Source organism: Nelusetta ayraudi, unplaced genomic scaffold (assembly GCF_046127955.1).
Source record: "Nelusetta ayraudi isolate G7.1 ecotype Tasmania unplaced genomic scaffold, CSIRO-AGI_Nayr_v1 ptg000042l, whole genome shotgun sequence".
In the NCBI taxonomy this organism is placed as follows: domain Eukaryota; kingdom Metazoa; phylum Chordata; class Actinopteri; order Tetraodontiformes; family Monacanthidae; genus Nelusetta; species Nelusetta ayraudi.
Window position 1 is genome coordinate 12207930 of NW_027466092.1, and position 19915 is coordinate 12227844.

Sequence of the window (19915 nt, forward strand, 5' to 3'; positions counted from 1 at the left end):
TTCATCCCCACACAGTCTAATCGGTGTGTGTGTGTGTGTGTGTGTGTGTGTGTGTGTGTGTGTGTCAAATACGCAGTGACATTTGACAAGCCTGCCCTTCTTCACTAAATTTACAACTTTTACAACAGAAAGTTAGAAATCGGTCTTTTATTAATATTGCTTTTTACTCATTCCCTCCTATCTCCCCCCACCCCACTCCCTCCACCCCTCTTCTCCCGTGCCGTTGCTGCTGGCAGTCGCCTGTTTGTGTTCACTCTGTCTCATCCGGCTCATGAGTTCAATAACGCTGTCTGTTGCGATCATCTTCTGCACGCCCGCCGCTCGTTATTCCGCTGCGGCGGTGGGACGTTGAGGTTCCAGCCGCCGTCGGTGTTTGCGCTCGCGAGGCGACGCGTCGCACACACTGTGTGCTTCTGCGAAGTTTACGCGCAAAGTTTAAAAGACCAAGATAAGATGTGCTGTAAGTGGTGAGCGTGGGCTGATGGCCGCATGCACAGCCCGTCCTTGGGGTGAGTGGCGTATTGTGACGGCACTCGTCCTTGCTCACTCAGCTCCTTCTTTCAGCAGAGCTGTGTGGGCTCACACTGCACCTGAAAAGACCCATTTACGCTTCCCGTTTGCAAATATGAAGAGAGAGCCAGAAGAGAAGACGGCGAAAATGCCGACTCATGTTCAACATTCAAGCACAGCATCAGATTAGAGGAAAGAAGAGAGAGTTTTCTTCTCCTCCTCTATCTCTTCTATCTCTTCTGATTCTTCTTCCTTCCTTCAGGCCAGCAACAACCCCCCCGTCCTCCTTTTTTTGTGCTTCAAGACATCAACAGGTTCCCAACAAGGTGTTTTCGCTGGCAGCCCAGTGTGAACCTCAGGGTGTGGACGTCTCCTAACACCTTGCTCTTGAGACAGACCGGCTCCTCCTGCAGCCTTTTCAGCTCTCACAGTCAATTGTGCGGTCTTGAATGTGACAAAACAAAGAGCTGTGTAAAGCTTTCACCGTGAATCACAGGAGTGACGCAGAAGCCTTTCCTGCAGGCAGGTCCCTTCGCCACAGTCTTGTAAAGCTTATTGTGTAGGAGGCATTTAAAAAGCAGATTAGGTTTTGTCATTTTCTGCTATTAAAGGAAGAACATTTTAGGCATTTAGGCATTCAGTTTTTTGTATGGATGTGTGATTTTAAAAAGAACATGCTGAAGATGGATGCTTTTTGGATAAGACAGAAAATGATTGAATTCTATTTTGCTTGCTGATTAACAAAAATATCCAAACATTTAACAATATCCATTAACTGAAAACGTAACACATCCTAACATCCTCCAAACAAATGCTTTTCACACTTTGTTGCAATGATACAAGTGGTGGTGCGATCAAGTTAAAGTTGCTCTTGGTGCAAACGGCGCTCCTTCGACGCATCATCTGCCGATGACTGACGCAGTCATCCATCACAGCAGGGAGAGAACGAGTTGTTTCTCCTCCAAACGCTGCTCTCTCCTTCATAAAATTCTAAAATAAGTAAAAAAATATATATATATATATTGGGGTGAATACACAGATTCTGTGTTTATTTGATAATTGACACTAAAAGTTTCAGTATTACTCACTCCCATTGGCTAATAGTTAAAATTGCTGTGTGTTTCTATTTACATATTGATGCTAATTTGTTTAATTGCACGTGACTTGACAAAAACTTGACATGCTTCTGATTCAGCTGTGTCAGGATGGCGCAAAGTTAAGTTTTAGGATCGAAACATTCTGGTCTGTAAATAAACAAAAGAAGGCTTTGAAATCTGAAGCCATGTTTTCACCTCCAGTTGCCAGTGAAAAAAATGTTTTCAGTGTTTAGCTCAATGAGCACCCTGGAGCCCAGTCTTCTGTTGATGCTGCAGATTATGATGATTTTCATGCCTGTTTATTTTCTGTCAATGCATTTGTTGAAAAATGAAAGTCATGCAAAATATGACCTGAATCTGGAATGCACAAGGGCGCAGAATTGATAGCGTCACACTACTTGACCAAGTACAGTGTGTACGCAGCCTAGACAACATCATCAAATTCAAATTTCAGTGGAAAGAAAATCCCACTTGAAAAAGAAGACCGGGAATTTTCCCCGCATTTTTTTCTCCACTGGTTTCCCAACCGGTGCGGCGCTCCACAGTTGAAAGCGTGCGTGAGGACTTCAATCCAGGTGCGTCCAGCCACCTGTTATCTTGACAGCAGCTGTTTGACAGAGCTTTTTTCTAACGTGCGTTGCCGCCGCCACCGCCACTCAGGAGGCGGCGATTTGCTGCCCCGCTACCGTTTACGGTCTGTTGGGGGAGCTGTGATGGAGAAGAAAAAAACGGTGATAAATGATCGGATGTCATTTAAACCTCATTTTCCGGTGAGCCAGTTGATGTTGTCATCACTTAAAAAGCGGCGTGTCGAGCTAGATGTGATGTTTAATCTCTCAGCGGCTGATTAATGTTCCCTTATCTGGCAGGATGGCAGGTTGTGTTAGTCTCACGCTCGCAGCTCTGTTTGTCCTAATTTAGCCGCATGATTGTTTCTGCATTCTCTCCCATTAACAGAAGGACAGTCAGTCTCTGAATGAGCGGCGGCAGGGTTTGGGGTTTCTGGCCTACCACCGCATTCCTCTTATCAAATCTACTGCTGCTTTTATCAAAGTGTAGAACGCCACATATTTACTCAGAGTAAATGTAATTATCACACATGCCGGGAGTTTATTTTGGCTGCATCATTTTAAAAAAAGCAACTTTTAAGTGGAAAGGACGCTGAAGTGAGTTGGAGGACAGGATGGAGGTCTGTCAGGCTTGTTGAGGTCTCCCCGTCCTTCAGACACATTAGTGGTGACAAGATGACACAAGGAAAAGACACACAGAGAAATGCCATGTGAAGTCATTTATATTACAAAAGCACCTACATAAGCCACATTGTTGGATAAGAAAAGACTTGAGAGAACACAGGAGAATGATAATAATAGTAATAACTTTATCCGAATAAAAGACATTATTAGGTTGGTCTGAAATGCAATTATGTGTTTGGTTGCATTGCAGCAGGGTAAAACAGATCAGATTTTTTTTTTTTTATTGTTGTGTTTGAGCAGAAATAGGCAAGTTTGATGGCCATTTCACTCATCTATTGTTCGTAGGACTTTGAAAAGATGAGACTCCTGTGAGATGGGAGGTCGGATGGAAGTCAATAGATTTCCTTGTCTTTTTATTCAAAGCACTTTCATTGTGAAAGGAAGGGACTGTCTATTTCACAACTTTTCTAGAAATCATATTAAATGGGGTGAAATCTGCTGTTTTTACATCCAGGTTTTACACTGTACGAGAGAATATCAAGCGTTGACCTTTGAGTAACAGCAGGTTGACCACAAAAAACTTGATCTTGAGGTCTTTGTGTGACACCAGTTATTTTTCTTCCTTTGAAAAATTTGAGATTTTATGGATATGTTTTATGGAGGAGGGTCACAACTGCAGCAGCAGCTGCAGCAGCATCTTCAATGTGTGTGTGTGCACACGCGCAATCAAGCAATTTTAGATTGTGAGTGGGCGGAGCTAAAGGGACGACGTGGCCAGAGGAGGAGATGAAGGGCACCGACGAGACGGAGAAATATCTGTCAGTGCCGGCGGGGGCGGGGGGGATGGTCTCCCACTTTTGGGTGACTCATGCAGTGGTGGCGAGACCACACACCCCCGCCCCCCCCAAACCCCCCAAAATGCTGATTTGATTGCAGCTTCCAGGTCTGCGGCCAGTCTGAAAGACATTGAAATCCTGCTCTTTGACGGAGCGTGAAGCTGTGACCCAGCAAAATCTCAGCGTTCGGGTCGAGAAAACTCTGATCGGACCGACGTGGTTCTGTTACGCAAACAGCCGCATTGTTGTTCAGGAGGCCGACGAGCCCTCTGCCGCGTTGGTGATGAATCCCGCCCCCAGCATCCCCCAAGTGCGGAGCTGCGCTGAGGGAGGCAGGGTGACCTTGGAGCGTTGCACTGCCTGCCTCTGTGATCATGCTAATATTCAAACCCCCTCCCCCCCATTTCCCACCTCACAGTCAGATCTTCTGGGTCGAAACCCAGCTCACTTCCTGTCCGACCCACCCTGTACACAACAGCAGCAGCATCAAGTCACTGCCTCTACATTTATCTGCCGCGCAAGGTCAGTCAAGGACAACGGACTCCCAGTCTCCCAAGTTTAAATTAAGTTTTTTTTCCGCGTAGGAGTTCAGTTTTTGTTCCTCCTCAGTCGAAGCACATTGTTGGTCTTGCCAGTGAAAAGCAGTTTATTCACAAACTTGACTGGGAGAGAATGATGAAGAAAACAAAAAACGCCACAAAAACAAAAATCGATCAAATCACAAAAGTACAAGATGTGGACAAACCACTGAGGAAGAAACATTATTGATGACAACCTGACAAAGGGAGATGGGGACTGTTTATACATGAAGGTAGGGAAGCACACAGGGGTCCAATCAGGAGCGGCGTAGACAAGAAGCCGCAGGTGAAAATCACACATTGGGAAGAAGTCGGGGAGGTCGAAGAAACAAACTGAACAGAATCTGATGAAACAAACAGGACCTAACAGACCAGATAATCAAACGATAAGGCAGCATATGACACTGAAGACAAGGCAGACGGAACAAGACAAGGGATCTACCTCATCTCTCCAATAGACAACACTTCCAGAAGTGACCATTTAAGGGTCAGTAGGACAGAGGTGTGAGGGGAGGAAGCTGAGCAGAAAACCACTGAAGAAGACCAGAAAGACTGAGCCATGGCTGCTGCTGCTGCTGCTGCTGCTGCTGCTGCTGCTGCTGCTGCTGCTGCTGCAGATGTAATGGTGGATGCTATTATCGAGGCAGTCTCATCACAGCGGTGTGGAATTTTCGCTGCAGAAGAGCAACATGAAAAGGGCACCGAGAGCTTTTCTCTCTGATTGTTTCAGTTCTGACGACTGGCTTTGCCAAGAGGTCCGTTAAACTGCTTTAAGCTGCACTGTGGTTACCGGCCAGTGTTGCCATCGCTGTATTTAGTCACCTGCCTATTATGACGTCACATCCACTTCATTCAAATGAGCCCGTCCCGCTTAATGCACCAGAAACTGAATGGACGAAAAATGAACAGACACCATCTGTTTTTCTCTTTATCTTTTAATAATTCCAACGTGTTCCATTTCTCTTTCTTCCTATCAGCTGAGTGGATCCGGCCACTCCGGTGGTGGCTGACCAAAGTGTCGTGACACGCTGCTAATGTCACACAGAAACTGCTAATCTGATTGGTCCGCTGGAACGTAATCGTTAGCCCCAGTCGCCTTCCACGTTTCGCCCCCTGCTGCCGTTGGGTTTCTGTGATTCGTGCAATAAATCCAGACCGCTGAGGAACGTTCCATCTAGCCGGGCCGGGTTACCTTATCACTCTTCTCGCACTCATCCCGGCCCCATAACCTTGAGCACTGGAAGTAATATTTTATGTCCTTTGTCATTGAAGACACTCAGTCATTCCATCCAAGGTCGGAAGAGAAGGAAGAGAGAAAAAAAATCACTCGTGAGCAATAAATGGTTTGGTGGTGATATGATTTTTTTATTATTTTTTTAATTCAGGATGATGTAGCTGCTGATGCGTTTCCCCCGTTATTGAAGCTCTTCTTCCAGCGATGATTGCACCGACGTGCTCTGAGAGCAGCTGACGTGTGTTTAGTCACTGTGAAGGTGCCGACGCTTCAGTTTAATCGCCGCTTCTTACTGCCGCACTGGCATACGTCGTCTTTCGCTCCGCATCTTGTTAGAGGGGTTTTTCCCTCCCCCGCCACTCGCCCACGGCTTTGCTAGGAACGCACAGGGAGACGGATGAAGGTGCTACATTTGCACGAGGACTAAATGCAAGTCACGCTGCTCTTTCCTGGAGAGAGGCAACGGTGACGGATTTGATGTTTCCAGTGTTTCTCCTCGCGCGGGAGGCGTGTCCCTCCCGGATGGAAAATACATTCATTAAAACGGCCGTCTGGCTTCTGCTGGTTAAAATGAGGCCTTGAAACTCACCCGGCTCTTATTAAGTGACATTTGAAACCGCAAGCTTTCCAAATGGACTGTAAAGTCGACAAAGGAGCTGTGACAGATGGTTCGCTTCCTCTTGGTCACCTTGACATTTTCTTATTTTTTCTGCAGCTCACCTGGAAAAATACAGCCGGGTGACGGCGAATTAAAAAAACAAAAAAAACAAAGGTCAGTCAAATCAATCAAAGTCTTAAGGTTGCAACGAGGCAGAACCTCAGGAAGTTCATCCGTAAAAGTGCTGGAGTTTCACTCACTGGCGGATTTAGTAATCGTTTCTAGAAAATACAATATATTTAATCCGTCCATCCGTTTTCATTTAGTGCTTCTCCTGTGCTAAGGGACAAAACATTTAATTATTCTTCAGCTGTTTTGTAATTATTTCAAAAAATCTGAATGCCACATAAGCGCTATCATGCAGTTGGTTTTTACCATTGGGACATAACTTAGCAACACAAAGCAGACAATTTTTCTCTCAGTAAATGAAACATGTTTATAAACAAACTGAGTGTCTCATCATAATACTTGTGCTCAACAAAAAGGCAAAAAACATGAAAAATCTTATAGTTCACATGATTTGGATTTGCACGGTGAAATTTTAAGGTCACTCATGTTTTGGCCATGCGGTGTAGCCGCAGCCATCAGATGGTCGACTCTCCATGGCCTGGTGCAAGTCCCATCACGTTGGGATTCAAATCGTGTCCAGACGCACCGGCCACTGATGTCGCCTCTGTAAAGGTGAACCATGATGTGTGTTTGTTTGTATTTATTTGACTTCCTCCTGAGAAATCTGGTCGACAGAATTGGTCAAGAAACTACAATGTACAGTGATGTTGTTTAGTTCTCCGTTACTAATGCATTTGTGGCCATAGGGATAAAAACAATACAACTAGAATTAAAAAAAAAAAAAATGCAAAGTGCTGCTTTATTATCAGGCTTTTGACTAGAAATAAAGTCAGTTACTTTCCTTTGTGAAATATTTGAAAAGAGGGACGAGCAGAGTGGGAAAAGAGCCTGTGTTCTGTTGATTGCGTGACTGCACTTTCAGCTCCGTCTTCTGCGTCGTCCTTCTTCAGGCTCTCACTATTTCCATTACTCTCCTCCTCTTCCTATTTGTGCTTTGTAAATAAATCTGATCAGACATCTCCCAGTTTATTAGGCTGCTGCCGGACTGCTGACGGCAGCATTTGTCTGTGCACAGCCACAAGATTAAATACATGCAGGATGGATCCCAATGTGAACAGAAACAGAGCAAAGCCAGAAAAAACACTTCTAAGTCTCATTGCCCTCTGTGCAATACAAGAAGATATTTTATAACTTTTATTTAAATAGCGTCGATCTGAAACATTTTTGACATATTATTTTCATGAGATGTGGCTTATCTGATTGCCCTGCTATCAAAGGCTGTTGCGACATTTGTTATTGACATGACAGATCTAACTATAGACAGAACTAAATATATGAACGCAGCTCGTCCTATAACTTCCCATCTTGCATAATAAACTTGCTGGGAGGGATCAACTCTTTAAGTATGATTTGACATTATATTATTGTTTATTTTTGGTTCAGAGAAGGAAAAAAACAACCGTTGTTCACTTCATCTTTTAACTACATTTCAGAAGTGGCTTTTCACTGTGGCTGAAGTTGCTTTAGTCAGTTTGTTCAATTTTTATTGAGATGACTCTGTTCAAAAAACCCTGCCAAGTGACAAATCAACTATATAGGCACCTTCTTTTTCCTTCCTGATTGTGGCGCTCTTTTTAGTTTAATCACACTGACTTCAGGTGTTTGCAGATGCAGCAGCAGCTGCGACTCGTTATTCCAAGCTCACTTGTTGGCAAACACACACTTTGCGTAGGGGGGTCTGGAGGGGAGTCACCAGCGGCTAAAAGGCAAAGTCCCCGATTTGCTGGTTGACGTAGTGGAAAATCCAGCAGCCAGAGCTGCATTCTCCATGTCAAGGAGATGAGTCCCAGCGTCGGCGGTGACGAACCCTGTCACATAGGGTCAGGAAGACGTCAGCGAGCTGCAGGACAACTAGTGGCTGAGGATGCAACTGAAGACTTGCGGGTCAAACTCTGCAACCAGCAGCGTTGTGTTGTTTTGCAGGCACTAAACTTTCAGAGTCGTGGCAGATTATTAGAATTCCTATCTTACAGTATGTCTTATACTTTACTGGTGTCTGTGAAGGTTCTCAGTCGTCCAGTCATCTTAGTGTGGAATAATGATAATAATAATAATAATAATAATAATAATAATAATAATAATAATAACAACAATAATAATAATAATAATAATAATAATAATAATAATAATAATAATAATAATAATAATAAACTTTTATTTGTACAGCGCTAAATCACTGGAAGGGTTAAGTTGAGGCAACAGGACTAGTTCGTCCAGTTGCCTCGACTTAAACCCCTATACACTCACTTTACTAATGTATCCTAATGATAATATGTCAGTAAACAGCCCAGAAGAAAGGTTCCTCCTTTACTCCCCTAGCTTGCTCCACTTTCCAAAAATAAGGGATGGAGGGATGGGGTTCTGCCCTTTGTGATGGAAGGAGACCTTGAACCTCCAGTGTGGTGTTGGTTCGACTTTCTGAGGCCACCTTGGTTGTTGTTGTTTTTTGGCCCCTTCCAAGTTTGTGGAAGCTTTGTTCAGTCCTCCTGAAGTGGGGCCTTTTTTTTCTGGAAGGCTGTAAACAGAGGGCTAAATGTGCTGTTTAATGGAGATCTATAGCGGTTCATTAATTTATTAATTTAATTATTTATTTATTTTAATAATTAGTTTGTGCAGTGCTCTCTAGCTGGCTCAGAAACCCTATTCAGTGCTGACAGACCATGAAATGAGAAAAGTTGTTTTTTCTTGTGCTGAGACGTTGTTTTGCAGAGATTCTTTGCAGCCTGTGTTGTTAGCGACTGCCGTGCTCCCTGTGCATCCTCAGGCTCGATCAAACCCAAGACCCCGGGATCCAATACGGCGGCCCATTTTCAATGGAGTTGCTCCCCCAGCACATACTCCAAAAAGGTTTTTGGATTCCATGTTGCTTCCACATAATGCAGCTTGCGCAGTAGTGTCACTTCCCATCATGCCTCTGTAACTCATGTGATTCACCTGGACGCATCAGCCAATCAGGAAGACCTGAGACACAGCACATATGACTCTGTGACGTCACACTGGAAATAAACTTTTCCAGGCGTTTTTCTGGCCTTTACTATTTTTGGAAAATCTATGATAGAAAGATTGTTTCTTTTTTGTTTCTTTATGGAAAAAATGCTTTTTGGGCCAAAGTACCTCGAGTGACCACTGGAAAGAATATTGCCAGTCCTTTATCCAGTTCTTACAATACATCTGATCAAACCTCAGCCTTGGACAAGCATGCCAAAAACCCAGAGGTCGCCCCCCAGCTGAAGGGCAGCCCCGAGCGGTGCTGGAAGTTTGTCCCTGCGACGATCGTTGACTTTTTTTTGAAGTTCGCAGCGGAGCACATTGCCCTGGTGGCCCTCACCGTGGAAGGCTCTTGTAAATGTTAGCGCCGCACAAAAAGATTTGAGGATGTTAACGATGACTTTCAGCCCGGCGACAATAAATTATCTGTCCCCGGCGAAGACGGGCGGCGCGTCAACCTAGCACTGGAATAATCGCACACCTCCCGTCTCAGCCTCCCGCCGAGCGCAGTAATCCTAAATTTTAAATCCCCCTAAAGCGGAAGAGCCAACATGACAGACCCTGTTTAATATTCATACAGTACTCTGGTGTGTGTGTCTCGCCAAAGTCGAGCCAGCAGGGGAGGTTTTTTTTTCCTCCTGCTCCCCTGTGGAGGGCCGATTCCTCCTATGAAGGTTCTCCTGCACCTGCAGACGGAGGTGTGACCTCTCTGTCAGATCCTGTCTCTGCTTTGAAAAATGCTCTGATTTTTATCTTGGAAAAAAAAAAATTAGATTAAGTTTCAGGGCATTTCAAAGATGTAGGACCCAACGGCGAGGAGTTTCCCTGAGGACTTGGATCCTGGAACTTCCAAACAGCAAATTCTGAAAAAGTTATTTCAAAATAAAGCGCAACGCGTCGTCCCAGCCGCCTGATATTAAAGACAGCCACAGCTGAAGATGTGGCCCTGCGGCCCCCTCAGGAGTTATGGAAGGAAAGAAAAACAAGCTAGAATAGCATGGCAGATTTTTCATTCCATTTTTGTATCACTTCTATCCTCACATTAAAAAGGAAACTAATTGAAAACTCTCCAAATTAACGCTGATGCTTGTCTGCTGAAAGTGTAAATGGGCCAAAAAGAAAAGGGGAAATATAAATATTCATAAGTCTGTTCCACAGTAATAGACTGGTGTTTGTGGCTTATGTCGAATGCTTTAACAAATTACAAGACTACATTTATTGGACTAATGGACAAAAACGTTACCAAAGCTAAATCTCTCAAAACATTATCCCGCAACATCCTATCAATATTTTATTAATATGATGAATCCATGTCACAAATTAACTGGGGGGGGTGGCTCCATAGTGCTGCTGCTGCTGCTGCTGCTGAAGTCGCCCCAATTCAATTTCTCTCCTTGACTTTGAAGAGATCAGAGACCACACACACTGTACGGCGCGCTATGTAATTGCAATTTTGTGGAACCGCTTAAAAAATGGGCCACGGTAAATCTCGTCAGAATCTTTGGCTGAGGCGTTAGCCCTCACCCGGCCCATAAATCCACGTGGAGGAGCCCGTGGGTGTCGCAGGTCGCAGCGGCGGGAGATGAGTGAGTCGGGATAGTGAGGGGGGGGGTTCGTGGAAGGGCGGGGGTGGGTGGTTCTGATTACCGTCTGTCTCCCTGCGATCGGCGCCGCCGGCTGACGCGGCGCTCTCCCATTGATGTTTATTCAGCGCAGAGCCACACGCACTCACGCACGCATGCGTGGAATTAATGAATGCGGCGACATGCATTATAGATCTGAGATCACAACTTCAGCAAAAGCCCGGCTGTGATTTTTTTTTTTTATTTATTTGATTTTCTTTTCTTTTTTTTCAAAGGGGGTCTGTTTTTGTTTTATCAGCCCTCTCTGCTTCCCTTATCAGCTAATTTGCATAATTAACCGCGTCTGATGGCGCCCTCGCCGTGAGTCCCTCCTGCTTGGAATTCTGTCCTACTTGGCAGCGGTGTCGCTCACTGCTGGTCGCACCACCACCACTACCACCACCCATGCAGAAGCAGGTGCAACTGCAACATTTGCGACGTCGATGCAGCAACAAGGTTTAATATTCACGCCTGATGGGATGTCTGAGGTCTCTGTTCTCTGTCTGTCTGAGTCTTCCAGAGGAGAAGAGTCACTCTCACGCAGTGTGGCACGGCTGCTTAATTTGCATCTAATGCCCATGTTTTAAAGATCCTGTGATATCTGACGTCTTGATGTGTAACAGGAAATTTCTGGAGGGTGCGGTGGTGTGTGGTGGGCGGGGTTACAGGATGGATTGGAAATCCCAGATTGTAACGTTCCATGAAATGTGGCTGTTCACGGTGACTGTGTGCACCTGGGTTGCACTTGATCAGTGTCTTCATTGTACCAATCAAGTGCAGAGACACAGTATTTATAACGTGGCCGTCACACAGAATCTTCCCTAAATTTGTTGGACATATTTCTTTCGTCAATTTGGGAAAACACCTTTAAATAAACCCTGAGAAGTCTGTTCAGGCTCTGAGAGTTGTTGGCAACCAGCCTTCTTTTTGGTCTATATTTATTTCAGCTTTCATCCAAGAGACTTCCTTAGCTCTGGAGATGTTTTCCGGTAGCCAAGAAAGAAGTGCAGTTGCCCACAACTGAGATCGTTGTCATTCTCGTCTGAGTTGCGGTTGTAGAGGTAAGGAAGCCCAGACTGCCACGTCCACCAGCTCTTCCAGGGACGCCCAAAGGTCTTCTACCACAAGGTCTTCTACCCCAAGGCCTCCTCTCACTTGGGTATGCCCAGACACTTCCTCCAGGAGTCTTCCTGATCAGAGGACGGAGCCACCTCAGTCAGCTCCTCTTGACGTGGGGGAGCAGTGGCACTATTCTAAGCCCCTCCTAGGTGGCTGAGCTTCTCACCCCATCTCTGAGGGAGAGCCAGACACCCTGCAGCAAAGAATCGTTTTGACCCAAAGCTCAGACCCTAGATGAGATTTGGAATGTAGACTGATCGCTAAATTGAGACCTGAGCCCAAAATATCAGCTGCCCTGATCCACCTGTCAGTTCCCCGTTCCATCCTAAAACTTCTGGTTGGTGTGAGCAGCAACATCAGACCCCTGAGTCACAGCGCACTGCAACGTCTAACAAAACTCTGGCAAAGTCCATTCAATGTTCATGCACAGAACTTATTTTCCACCAGGGGGAGTCTTCAGTGCACTCACTTCCTGCTTTTGTGACAAACATAAAGGGAAGATGATTGGTTCTGGGTTACTCAGGTGGACTGAAAACACTTTAGATTGGAGCTTAGGCAGAGGCGAATGTGTGAGTTTTCAAAATCAAATTGCCGGCGATGCAACGGCCTTTGCGAGATGTTTGGTGGTGTCATGTCCTTCTGAAAACCCCACTTCTCTGTGGAAATAACACTTTGCGCCCGGTGCCTATAGGTGACAATAACCCCACTTAATAAGTGCTTAGAAATAATTTACACTGCTTGAATAAACACTGCTGAGGACAGTGTTGACTAATGAGTAGATGTGCTGATTTTAGAACACTATAATTTCCTGCACGGTGTCAAAATCTTCCTGCTTCCTCTGTGCCAAAACGCCACGACTGCTTTTGATTTCACATCGCGTATTTCCGCTAAGCACATTTGACTTCTCTCCACAAATTACATTTCACTCATGAATATAAGCAGGACGAGAGAGCGCACAAATTGGAAAATTAGCCTCCTCTGCAAAGCCTTCCACTCTGTTCTGCTGGCCTGACTGTGATAGCACACCATTATGAGATGGACTTTTTTTTTTTTCTTTAATTGATAAAAATCAAATTAGGAAACCTTTCCTTTTCCACTTGTTTGTCATTTTCGAGCATAATTAGCCGGTTGTTCTTTTTGTGGACCTCGCAGTCACGGTAGAAGTGTCCTGGGGACTGCGGAGTGACACACAATGCATCTGCTGCATACAATGGAGGCGCACAATAGGCACGAGAAGATCAGCTGATGTAGCAGCGTCCTTGTGAGGAGAGAGTCATTGGGAACGCTGCAATGTTTCACAAAAAACAAAATATGCTGCGAGGAAGGTTAGCGGCTGCTGAGCGATGAGTAATCGTCCTCTTTGTTTTTCCCCTCTGCTGTCCACCAAACACAACCACAGCCTCTCTGACGTCCGTTTCTCTCTCTCTCTCTCTTCCTCCCTCTCTCTCTTTCTCTTGCTAATTCTGCAGGCTCTCTGACGGTGTCCATCACCGACATGCGCGCCCCAGTGGTGGGGGGCTCCGGCGGGGTCTACGCTCTGTGCTCGGCACATCTGGCCAACGTCGTCATGGTAACTCTCATTGTCGTCATCATCATCATCATCATCATCATCATCATTGTTTGGTTTTTGTATGGCTAACATTTCAGGAATTCTGATGGACCGCATAGGTTAGGCAAAAATAAGCTTCAGCTTCAGCCTACTCCTTTTTTCGTTTACAGAGTTGTTTAAAAAAAAAAAAATGTTAATGTATCTAGTTGTGCAAATTTGTTTTGGAAGGTTTTTTTGTTGTTTTTGTAGTTGTTTGTTGTGTTTGTTTTATAAATATATAATTTCTTGTAGTTGATTGCACAAGATTGCTTTATATTTACATTGTAAACGAAAATAAAATTCAATTCAATTCAATTCAATTCAATTCAATCATCATCATAACGCCTACACCACGACATCATCTTTTTGGTTTTTGGGTGTTTCGGTGGAGGACAAATAGAATAGCATCACAACCAGACAGCTGACCATCCAAATGTAAGACAGATAGATAGATAGACAGACAGACAGACAGATAGAAAGAATGTTTTGAGCAATATTGGGAGGTAGAAAAAGTGAAAACAACATCATTTCGTTGCTCTCTTTGTATTGTCACCAAAGTTGTAGGTTCACTGTGCTGAAACCAACGTTTTAATGTGCTGACAGCCACATCTAATCCGCACAGGTGCCGCCAGTTTAATGTTAGAAATCAACACCGCATTTTGTTAAAATGTTACACAATTGCGCGCTCATTTCTCATGTCTTTAAGTGTCCCGTGTGTCCTCTGTGAAGGAGCTTCTGCTGATAAAAGACGCTTTTCTCTCCAGTACTGGACGTGCTTGTCAGGGGATTCGTCTCATTCATGCACTTTCATTAATTATTTAGTTTATGTTTGCGGCCACTGGTGAACAAAAACATACATTTAAGTCCCTTCACGGCGCTGGAGAGCATTTCTTCCCGCTGTTTATTTGCGTAGATCCCCGGCCTTCCCCGCTCTCCTCCACTCCCCCGGCAATGCTGCCTTTGATAAATCACTTTCGCTAATGCGGCGCAGTGACGCCAGCAGGGATCCAAATCAAAGAGCGCCGATGGGTCCCGGGCAAGTGCGCCCTGCTCACAGCTGACAGACAGACAACAGTTTATTTGCTTTGTTGCGCCCGATGCCTGTTTTTTGTTGCAGGGAAATCCTTCAAGGCACGTGTTAGTTCTGCTCCCGCGACTTCCTCTTGTCGTCTGTGTGTCTCCAGCAAGTCTTAAAGCCTTGTCCGGGCTCCAGTCCACAAAAATATCTAACCGACTGCCATCAGGCATCGTTGTCCGACTCACTGAACAGACATTTTCAGGTTCAGTGAAGTTTGGAGCGCTGCTGCGGACACCACTCACTGGAAGTCATGCGGCTAGAAGCTCAGCTGTCAGATCGTACATCTCGGCGCCGTGTAGCACACAAATCACAATCTGACTCATGTCACTTTTTTTATACTCTGATTTGAAAAAGAAATCTGCTACTTTTTAAGGTCTGGTGTGGGACAGCAGGTTTCTTTAATGGGGGTTTCCCTATTTCTTCAGAAACCCAGAGCAGGTGTGGGCAAACTAAGGTTCGGGACCCATATGCGGCCCGTTAAGCTTTTTAATCCAACCAGCCGAACTTGAAGAAATTATATTAATAGTAAGTAGGTCATAAGATAGCTGTATTTCATCCATTTTTTGGATGAAATACAGCGGCTGTCATGGTTCGGCTGTCCTCGGCTACCGTATCAAGCGAGCAAGTGCTGCATAAAAAAGCGGTCCAATCAGGACGCGGCGACTCCACATCGCCGACATCCCAAACCGTCCTGCTCCTCCGCATGAATCATTTATCCGTTAAAACTATTGTGACATTACAAGCGCTGCCACTCCCGCGTACGGCCGCGGCGGCTCTTATTTATACTTTCGCCCCCGGCCTTTAATTTTTCATGGGAGGAGGGGGCGGCTCTCTGTTTCAATTTTCTGCTGTTAGTGAAGAAGAGGAGGCAGCGGGGAAGAAGAAGCTGGCCCTGGGTCAGCCTCCCTGCGCCAGGAGCACTCAGGAATGTGACTCTGACATTTTTTTCCCCATATAATCCTGTAGAGTAATCGTGTTATTTCACCTCATGAAGCTGTCGTCCCCTCTTTCTTTCTCTCCTTGAGAATCAAAAGAAGGCTATTTAGCGGCGCTGCCTCCCCTTCTGTTACTGTACTACAGCCCTAATTAATAGAGTGCCGCTGGGCTGGAACCAGTAAGTGAAGAGCAGCCAGGTGTATAATCTCCTCTGTGTGCGGCCTCGGAGCCGCCTCCCCTCTCTGAAACATTATGTCTCATCTTTTCTTTTCTTCCAGAGGAGGAGTAAAGGAGAAATGTTCAACTTAATGAAGAAAATAAATCTGTGTTTATAAATGTGCTTCTGGTGCTTGTGTTTGGAGCTGCCGTCGGCGTCCTGCTTGTTTGTGCTGACGAGACACTTTGGCTGTGTGTTGCAGAACTGGGCAGGGATGCGCTGTCCATACAAGCTGCTCCGCATGATCCTGGCGCTGGTCTGCAGTAAGTTGTCCAGACAAACACTCCAACGGCTGCTGCCATCCAAGTTGAATGCATCTCATGTTGGCTCCTTCATTTTTCCAGCATGTTTAAGACTCGCCGCCCTCTTTGCGTTCTCTGGAAAATAAATAGTTGGGGCTCCTCCGGTTATGTTTCCCTTTCCACGTAACTGTTCTGCAGTGATACACACGGACAGAATTCCACCATCCAGAGGAAACCTGTGGAGGCCACGCTGGTTCTCACCAACACAACAAGTCTCTGTGCTACACATGTGGTGTCTTCTAAGTGTTTTAGTCCAAGATATGTCAGGACTGCTGAAGGGGCTTAAGGTCCTGCTGTGACATCACACATTATGATTGGCTGTGACAAAATATTACAACAGCATATCATTGGCCGTGTGGAAATTTTAACGAGCTGGTTATGGAATCACCTGGAGGTGTTTAATTATTATTATTTTTAAAATGACTCAATATATTGGCTTTTTAAAGGGGCTGTTCAACATTTTGACAATTTTGTGTACAGCCATTAACCTTGTTCCCTTTAATTATTAGTGGTGGTTGTTTTAAGATCCAAGGGAGTTAAACAGTACTGGTCAGCAAATACACAATACACAATCCAGCAAATGCGCTCATGGCCAAGATGTGATCTGCACACATAAATCAGGCTCTGGGTCTTGGTTAGTGTAGAAATCATCACCACTTGCCAACACAAAGTCTGCCAACATTAGACACCTGCTTCTACTCAATAAAGCCTTGTTTTAATATAGTTTATAGTTCCGGTTATACATTTACCTTGAAAACAACTCGCTATACTGCGATATCAAACTATTATTTCATTGTGTGGTGAATGTGCAGGGGGTGAGTTGTTGGATTGTGTATTTAATGAGGTTGGAGGTAACGAGACCTGTACAGTTCACCTCCATGTTGTTGGCTGAGCAGCTTGACTCTTTGCCCTCCTGATCTACATGGTTTTGAACTATGTGGCTATCATAGGTTGGAGTTTTATCCCTCTGTGAAACTCCAGAAGGGTTATGTGGATTAGAAAATGCTGAACTGTCCCTTTAAATCACAGCGGCAGATTTGCCTCTTGTGCTTTTCTTAGTGCTGCCCTCTGAGCGAGGTTCTCTGTGACCGGACGTGCTGCTCTATTCTAAAGCTTTCGAGTCGCACTACTTGTTCTGTCTTCTCCACACGAGGGCCCAAACACTGTGACTTTCATTAGTAAGCAATATGCTGCCTCCATCTGTTCCTGAGCACAGAGAGCTGCGACTCTCTGCTGAGGAGTCGCTCTCCTCCTCGTTGCTCTTTTTAGCAAATAAAGGAATTTCAAAATAAGACGTTAAACGCGGTAAAGGCTGAGTGAATATTTGCTCCTCTTGAAATGAGTATTTATTCAACTCTGGCAGTCGCACACAGCGATGAGAATCAAGCGGCAACACTTTTTAGGGTAAGGCTTTGTTTAAATCCTCTTTCTCTGCCAAAAGAGAGACGATTCTGGAAGCACTCCCCTGTGATACATTGTTTCTCTCACCTTTAATCCTTCATAGTGCACTAGTGAAACAACGGTAGATTTAAAAAAACACTTCTAGAGTGTCAGCAGGGGATGTAAGAAGATAATCATTCTCAAGTGACTTTTAAAAATTGTTTCCAAGGCCAAGTTTTTCAAATACTACATAGGTTAAAAAAAATAAAATAAAAATCTTAAAATTATAAGATCATTAATTTCTTCTGGATTGTAGCATTATTATTAGTAATGAGGAATTTCTCATTAGTCAAACATGATATAGTGTCTAAGCAACTTCAGCAAATCACTGCATATGCAACAAATTCATCCTCCTTATGTAACCAGCAGAAAGATGTTATATTTATTACTATATTAATGTGTGTAATAACACACCTGTGGAAATTACCTGATGTGGTTCCTCCCCTATGAAGGCTCGAGCCTTTCCATGTAAAGCCCCCTGCAGTGCTCGACCCTGTTTCCATGGATTGACTTCAGAGTGTTTGTCCCTCCGTGTTGACTCCTGGCTTGTCTGTGTGCCTCCGCAGTGAGTTCCGAGGTGGGTCGCGCCGTCTGGCTGCGCTTCTCTCCGCCGCTGCCCTCTTCGGGGCCCCAGCCCAGCTTCATGGCGCACCTGTCGGGGGCCGTGGTGGGCATCAGCATGGGCCTGCTGATCCTGCGCAGCTACGAGGAGAGTCTGCAGAAGCAGTGCTCCTGGTGGGTCATCGTCTTCTCCTTCATCACCTTCCTCCTCTTCGCCATCTTCTGGAACATCTTCGCCTACGAGCTGCTGGGGGTGCAGATCCCGCCCCCTCCCTGATGAAGGGCCGCCTCCCCCCACGTCGCCCTCCCCTAACACTTGACCCCATTAGTTACACCTTGAACATGTTCACTGACTCCAAACAGAAGCTTTCCTCCCAACCAAGTCAAAACAAACAAAACAAAAAAAATGCCATTTCTGCTTTGAGTTCAACCCAAATGTGAAAACAGATCATTCAAATCCAAAAATCTACCAGAAACCCTTTTCTACAGATTCTTTGCAAATCAAAGGAAATATGTCTCTTTTATTAAAGAGGGATTACAGTAGCAACAAAGTACAGATGACAGCTCCTCAGATCAATTTTGAGGAGCATTATATCTTTTTATATAAAAAAAATAAATATATATGTATATATATATATATATATATATATATATATATATATATATATATATATATATATATATATACATACATATACATATATATATATATATATATATATATATATATATAAATATATATACATACATATATATATATATATATATATAAATGTTGAAGTCTCATCGACACATCGACACTCTGTGAGCATTTAGCCATTGTGCTCGTTTATTGCAGGCGTTTTCAGAAGTCGTTTTATCAGCGGTTTCGTTCTAAGCCGTCATCCATACATCTGAAGGCCCCAAAGAAGTCTAGTTTGACTTCTTGAGGTGGGCAAAAGGGAAAAAAAACTCTTAAAAAAAAGACTTCTGTCATTACTGAAGATCGGAGATTGCGCTAACACAGACTAGGATGGATTTGGTCTGAATTTGAGGCTTTTCTGCCACCAATCAAAGCTGCAAGAAAGAATTTAAGGGAAATTTTAAAAAGAACACTATGTCAGCCCTGTTGTAATTGTCAAAAAAGCTGTTGTAGCTGTTCAGAAAGGCTGAAAAACCAAAAACAACAAACAGGATTTTTTTTTTTCTTGGAACTGAGCTGCTAAATTGCAAAGACATCAACCAAATTTTTTTTGCCAAAAAGTGCTAAAACGACAGAGAAAACATTTTTCACGGAAAGTTGTATGAGGAAAGAAACACAAAAAATCCAGAATGCAAGCTTTCAGGTAAAAACTTGTGCATTTCCCGCTTCCATGGGGAGTCTTTCATGTTTCCGTGCATCATTTTCACTTCATAACAAGAAAAAGAAACGGGACGACAGCTTACTTTTTTTCTACATTTCCATGACACCATAGATACACTGTGGACACTGACACATTGTTCACACAACACGGACAAGGCATGAAGAAACACGGGAGGCAAAACTGACTGAGGGGAAGATAAAGAAAAAAAATAAGGAGGAGGAAGTGGTTCCCTCAGCGAGAGAGCCACTCCTCACCGCCAACTTGATACATTCATCGTGTAAAATATGCCATGCCAAACTCTGTGGCTCTCAATGACACAAGAACACACACACACACACACACACACACACACACACACATACACACACACACACACACACACACACACACACACTCTGTCACAATCAGACACAATCAGACACACACACTTACCCCATCTGTGAGAACATGACACTGCCTGAGTTTGTTGGTCAAACAGCAGAGAAA

At 44.5% G+C, this 19915-nt stretch overlaps 1 protein-coding gene across 2 annotated transcripts in view; it reads left to right on the forward strand.

The window, feature by feature from the left end:
• Window positions 1-18732, forward strand: part of rhbdl1 (rhomboid, veinlet-like 1 (Drosophila)) — a 48116-nt gene extending 29384 nt beyond the window's left edge. For both annotated transcript variants that reach the window (XM_076034476.1, XM_076034475.1), the window contains exons 6-8: window positions 13434-13534; window positions 15986-16046; window positions 18092-18732. In XM_076034476.1, the coding sequence (XP_075890591.1) occupies window positions 13434-13534; window positions 15986-16046; window positions 18092-18363 (434 nt within the window). In that variant the 3' untranslated portion in view covers window positions 18364-18732. The remainder of the gene's footprint in view (window positions 1-13433; window positions 13535-15985; window positions 16047-18091) is intronic.
• Window positions 18733-19915: the final 1183 nt, after the last annotated feature.